The sequence below is a fragment of the Zosterops lateralis genome (assembly GCF_965231275.1).
Source record: "Zosterops lateralis genome assembly, chromosome: W".
Lineage (NCBI taxonomy): Eukaryota > Metazoa > Chordata > Aves > Passeriformes > Zosteropidae > Zosterops > Zosterops lateralis.
This window is the reverse complement of record NC_139801.1, coordinates 171,771-178,362: the sequence shown is the minus strand read 5'-3', so window position 1 is coordinate 178,362 and position 6,592 is coordinate 171,771. Positions and strand designations below refer to the sequence as shown.

The 6,592-nt window shown below is 41.2% G+C and overlaps 1 protein-coding gene across 8 annotated transcripts in view; it reads right to left on the bottom strand.

The window, feature by feature from the left end:
* Nucleotides 1-1,059: 1,059 nt before the first annotated feature.
* Nucleotides 1,060-6,592, bottom strand: part of LOC310922199 (zinc finger protein 532) — a 31,003-nt gene continuing 25,470 nt past the window's right edge. For 6 of the 8 annotated variants that reach the window (XM_083882623.1, XM_083882626.1, XM_083882624.1 and 3 more), the window contains 3 exons: nucleotides 4,007-4,119; nucleotides 3,530-3,677; nucleotides 1,062-3,262 (listed from right to left, as the gene is read on the bottom strand). In XM_083882623.1, coding sequence (XP_083738749.1) covers nucleotides 2,768-3,262; nucleotides 3,530-3,677; nucleotides 4,007-4,119 — 756 coding nt within the window. In that variant the 3' untranslated portion in view covers nucleotides 1,062-2,767. Of the gene's footprint in view, nucleotides 3,263-3,529; nucleotides 3,678-4,006; nucleotides 4,120-6,592 lie in introns of all 8 variants that reach the window. The other 2 variants (XM_083882621.1, XM_083882628.1) reach the window with 2 other exon arrangements.

Below are 6,592 nucleotides of genomic sequence, written 5' to 3'. Positions count from 1 at the left end.
CTGCCTCACTGGACTGTTTACTACAGCCAAAGTGTCTTATTTTGGTACTATTTTCAAGGACCCCCATCCACACAGCCCAAGCCAGGTGACTGGCAGCCAGGCACTGCCCACATGCCCTGAGGTGAGGTGTTAACCAGTATTAGTAGGTGAAAAAACAGTTTTATTGAGGCTGTGTCGGCAGGTGGACCTGAGCCTCGGTGCAGTCCTCATTGGGCAGTTTGTGTGCAGCTGGATGTTCGGGCAGAGGTCTCAGTGTGCTCCTTGCCTCCCTGAAGAGCAGAAGGGATGGAATGGGAAGGCATACCACAGGAGGAGATATACAGCCTTAGTTTCTGTTGCAATTTGAGGTTGCACTGTTAAGCACCTTTGTTTCCAGCCACAAGAGTGGCTGCAAAATGGTGGAATCAATACGATCCCTTTCCTGACTGTCAGAGAGGTTTTATGAGATTTAATCCATCAGTGTCCAATCCTCACAGGAAAGGGAAAATAAGAGGAGTATTTATGTCATCACTGACTGTTAGTGTCAATGTTAATTAAAAGCAAGCAACTCAAATGCCAGATCTTGGAGAAAAATAACTTTAAACATTTTTTACATAGTTTACAAGAGGAGATAATTCCTTTAGGCATTCCTGCTAATATTTGTACTTTTTCACTGTATCTCACATTGCTTTAAAACCATTTGTTCCCCTCCTGCTTTTCAGTACATTGTCTTCCTGTTAAGGAGGTATGTCAGCTCTGACACAGAAATGTGTCTGGAGCTTTTGGGACTGTTCAAGACCCTCTATCTCTTAAACCTTTCAAGAGATTACTGGCAGGGGAGTTAAACTGATCTGCCAGTTAGACCAAGCAGCTGGGCTGCACTCCCTGGCTGTGCAGGAGCTCCTCTGGGGACACGAGTGGCAGCCTGATACCCGGGCACCACGACGCCATTTGCATCATCGGGTTACTTGCAGGTGTATGACACTGACAAGGGAAAATAAAGAAAAGTATTAGTAATGGCTGTGAAAATCGAACTTTTATTATCTGTTCACTGTATACAAAACACCATTCTGCATAGTGATAACTCATTTGTTGTACAGTTGACAGTGCACATCAACAAACAAGTGTTCAGAGGTATCCACTAAATGGGAAGGGCAGTGGTGGCAGTGGTGCTGTGCCCACTGTGCGCTGTAGGATGAAGTACCTCACAAGCACTTGATATGCCAGTAATATAAATGGGCTAACAAGCATCTACCAGGAGCCAAATTAGGAATGAGGATGGAGAGAGCAGAACTAATGTATCTGATACACAGTTGCCAGAGCGATTAAGTTTTACAGAGGTGGCTGAGAGGATGCATATTTTTTTAAACACTTCAAATTTTAAAACTATTAAAATTTAATGATAAATAACAGAATCTCACAAGTCTTTTGGGGCAAAATGCTCCACATTTATTTACATATGAAATGTGTTTAATACAGTCGTAATGGACATAGTGTATAGTAACATCTGACAGCAGCAAGACTTTTAAGGAACCCAACAATTACTACTGTTTATCATGCAGCTATCTATATATACACAGTTTGTTTTAAAAAAAAGTACAAAAAAATTTCTGTAGGGTTACATACAAGGTATAAAATGCAAAAACAAACTAAAAATATACTCTCACAGAGAACTCTATCTGAAAGGGACAGTATGGTACCTTTTTGTACTTGTGCAAGCAAAACTAGTGGTGCTGGACAGGAGTTTGCAATGTCTGGCCAAGCTCTGCAGGGCCTGTGCTAAAGCTGCAAGCCCCAGTCCCACTCCTGGCTGGACCTGGCTCCTTCACAAGTTGTGGCTGTGTGTGAGGCTGAGCACCAGAACGTTTGGCATGATCATGTGGAGCTGGCAAATGCCAACCCCTGTAGCAAGAGACAGCTATTTCCTTTCAATAACCAGCAAGGAAAATACATAATATGCTGTGTACTCACTTCTATATGTTTAATAAATTACATGACAAAAAACATCATCATTATAAACCTATTCCACTAATTACATCTTATTTCTTAAATCCAGAGCAGCCCAGCCCTTTTGTAACAATTTGAGCTTTGACCACAAGCACCTGATGACCTAAAAAAACACCTAATGATACTCAGAGTTGTGCATTTATACTCTTTGAAAGTACTTTACCACTCCAGGAGGTCTGCACCTGTTCTGGTGCCACCTAAAAAACAGCACTTCATTTTACACATGCAGTGGGTACTTTTGGGTTTTTTTATAATGCATTTTGTAAGAAAAAGTTTAAAAGCTTCCTCAGACATTTGGAAACCCAAGTTCTTTAGTATTTGAAGTCTCCCCTTAGCTTGCTTCCTCTTTCATCTCCCCTCCTAGCACCTCCTCCTGATGCACTTCTGTTAGCTAAACTTTCTTTCAGAAGCATTCAAAAACCAAATAGTTTAAGAGAACCTAAGGAACTGCCCCAGCATTCAGAACTCTGTTTTAAAGAAACTTACGACAAAAGAACAGAAACAGAAAAACAGAAAAAAACCCCACTAGATACTGATACAAACACATAACAAAAGAGTATAAAAATTATTAGTTTAAATATATACAAACTCTTGTCAACTCAAATACTGCTTCAATAGTTCTGAGGGTATAGACAATGAGGTGAAGGGGACACTTTTATGCAGAATATATTGCAACAGCCTGAACAGTACTGTTAACACTATTATACCTTGAACTTCCTGTAGCAAAAATGTCATTAGTATTCCAATGTGGAGCGAGATTTCTGCATCCCAAACAATCTGATCACTTGTCAGCTGAGCTCATTCTTTTGGACTTGATAAAGGCCATGCCATGTGTTCTCATGTGAGTGTTTAAGGCCGCTTCAGTTTCAAAAGTCTTTGCACACACTTTGCATCTTCTGTCCGATGCCGCACTGTCGGATGAGTCATCCTCGTGATTGGGTTTGTTTTCTTGCTGATTATCCTCCCCAGACCCGTTCTGTTTTGATACTGGCTGAGGCTCCTTCAGCTTATGTACAATGAAGAGGTGTCTGGAAAGGGACACGTGAGATGTGTAGCAGAGTCCACATTCCCTGCATTGGTATGAAGAGCCATCAGATTTATGCTGAGGAATATGTTCATGAAACTGGAGAAGATTTTCTGTTGTAAAGCCACAAACTGCACACTTGTGAACTTTAAAAACATTTATCTTCAGCTTCTTTAATGGCTGAGTGATTGCACCTCGTGGAGGTCTGAACTCCATTACAGGTTCTTCCAATTTACGCTTTGGACTAGGAACCTACCAAAAAGACAGAAATGGTGTATCATGTGAGCATAAATATGCAGGTTTTTTCATAACTATTTGTGACTTGCAAATGTCAGAACTTTTCCCTTGGCAGATTCTAGAACAACTCCATTAAACAATCCTTTTGGGGCTCTACTTCACAGAAGATGAGACATTTATGGAATGAAGTACCTGTATTTATTTAAAGATCCTGAGTATATACCCACCAAAAAAATATAAAATATCATTCTTAGTGATTGAATGAGTCTTCTCAGTGATTACCTTTGTGTCTTCTTTTACTTCCCTTTCTTCCATATTGGTAGATTCAGTCATTTCTTTTACATCAGGGTCTTTAATGCCATGCATCAACTGAATATGTTTTTCCAACATCAACCTCTTGGTAAAAGTACGTCTTGAATCTGGGCAGTGCCTGCAGACACACACACAAACAAAAATTTAAATGTGATGCTTAACAAGTGCCTTTTGTGGACTGGAAGAGCAGTTGCGTATTTGAGAGACTCCTGAAAACCAGGTTCCCCAAAGTGGAACTGCAAGCACTCAGCTCAGCCACGTTTCAGATTGTAGACTTTGCACACTGCACTTTCAGAAGCCTGACATGTTTCTGCAGGCAGGACAGGTAATTGATTTGGCCTGTCCTGAGCATCTGAATGCATGGGACACTGGCTCTTACACAGTTAAGACGTTCAACTAACAATGGTTTTTGTATTCCATTTCTAAATAAATAAAAACAGAACTTACGAGCATGTATAAACCTTCCTAATGCCTTTGTGCTTGATACGATTGTGCCGACATAAACTATGGGACGAACTGAAAGATTTGTCACATTGCCGACAAGGATGCTTCTTCATTTGCTTTAAGAAAAAAGAAGAGAAAGACTTTCATTTTAAAAGCTCAGTTAAAGTGGTGCATGTGTTGAACCTTTTGATAAATAGGGAAGAAACATCACTTACCTGTTTTTGGTACTGTACTTCATGTACACCCCCCCCCTTTAACAACACTGTACAAGTCAGAGCTGGACTTCTTTCAAAGCAGTGTGGCCCCCATGAGCCACACACACACCTGTCCCCAGCTGTAAACTGGTGTCACAGATGGTGGGTGAAGAGAATTTCTTCCACCAAAGAAACAGGGAAGATCAGAAGACTATTTCTGGATCAATAAAGGCAGCAGGATGAGGAGGTTGCTTTCCCTTCTCATCACCAAACCATGTTCTCAGCTGCTGACTAGAAGCTCCTCAGCCACATACAGGGAGCAGCGAAGAGCACAGAAGAAGGACCAAACTTGAACCTCACAGACACTGATAGGGTTCAAGAAAGTCATGACAAAATAAGTGGTTTGATCTGATACCAACTCGATGGCCATTTGTTTGGGGAACTCTGTGCGGTTGATGGTGCAGCTGGTCAAGTGGAAGGAAGAAGTAAAGGAAGAAACTGAGAAGGGCTGGAGCAGTCACACATCGTAGCTGTGTGGCAGTGAGCAGAGGCATCAAGCCCGTGGTCGAAAAGCAGAAGGAGGATGATGCTCAGCAGGAGCTGGGGGCACTATGTGGGGTAGCCAGCTGTGACCCCACACTTGTTCTAAATTCCTTGGGGAGACTCGAAATAGAGACCCAAAGAGGATTTTGGATACATTTGTTTCTGCAATGGCAGCCAAACCAAAAAGAACTGAAAAATTAGTTCTGTAATTAAGTGCACCATGATCTGTTGTACAGCATCTTCTCTTAACAGGAAGAGGATGATCAATGAGCAAGTTGGAGTGGGTAATTCCTACCTAGAAAACATCTGCCCTTTCACAGAAACACACCTGCACACAAGTCCAAGGAGCTCAGCATATGCCTGCCTGGTGGAAGGCAGACACACATAATCCAGTTTCAGACAGGCGTTGTACAGGCTTGTTGGAACCCTCCCTTGTCTGGGCTGGTAACTTTTTTTTTCCTTGCAGCACTTTTAAGATCAGGCAGACAGTCACACCAAGGTGGCTACAAAATTTCCTACCCTAGAGCTGGCTCCCTTCATCCAGGATCCTCAGGAGAGGATCAGAAAATGTCAATCTGTCTGTGTAGACAGTTCCCAATAAGGGCTGGAACCTTAAGAATCTGTCCAAAGAGGATATACATGGCAATACCTCTCCTATGAATACCTCTGCATAATCCAGCCTGGGATCAGCTAGGGGTTACAGCTCTTTCACTCTGGTCCTGCAAAAGCAGAAATTAGAAGTTTGAAACTAGTATTTTCATATACCTTGCATGACAATGGATTGCTTAATTACGGTTTTAAACAATCACTCTGAAAGGATCATTTTAGAGCATTTAACCCACTCCTATCATTCTTAAGAAAATCAGACTGTCAATTAGTTCCTCTATTTATTAGATCCATACCACATACCTATGGATATAGACTTAAGTTATCTGATGCTAATTTCTGTTATCTCTGTAGTAAAAGTTTAGTTTGTCAACATAGTGCTTGACAGCTAACAATTACTAAAAATTTTTAGAGGTTGGGAAGGAATGTAGCACCTGGTCCATCTACCCCATTTCTTAAAGACAGGGAGTTGTATTTCTGTTCATTTTAGTACCTATGTGCCTCCTGTGTTATTCAAGGAACTGCTTGAATGGGGATAAAAACCAGTACCTGAATGGCAGCAATGGAAGAGGCATTCAGGCCAGGATTTGAGTGCAACAATTATCTAATATTTCATAAAATAAGGGCTGTTCTTGAGGTAACATTGCACATAAACATCAGAGAGACACAGATTTAAAGCTAATATATAGAAACCATTATTGATATGCTACTAACCTTTTTTACATGCCTTTGGCTACTCTGCTGTGGATGGAATCAGACTGAATATCCCTCTCTAGTTCACTCTGAAGTGACAGTTTCACTGGGATGTTGTGCTGCTTTGTTTTTAAGAATTGCATAAATGTACAGTGCATTCGGTCTTAAACGCATCTCTGATTGCCAGTAAAAGCTCTGCTGAGTTAATATTTGGGCAGCAGGAAGCTGAAGGAATGGGGTGGGAGTTACTGGAGGCAATGATGCTGGGGTGCTATTTGCTTGAAATTGTCCTAAGAAAATTGAAGATGACACTCGGTAGTCCAGCATTTTCAGCTTTTCCATAAAACGTTTATAAACAGAATAAAATAATTTTCAGAACAGCTTCAGAGATAATAAATGTAATAGAAACCTCTGGAAATGTGCAATCATTTATTACAGCACATTAGCATCCTGAAAACTATGGATTTTCACACAGGGTGGTTCTCCTCCACTTAGACAAAATCAGCCTATTATCCCTCCCAGTCCTGCTCTTTTGCTGCAGTGCAGCAGAGCA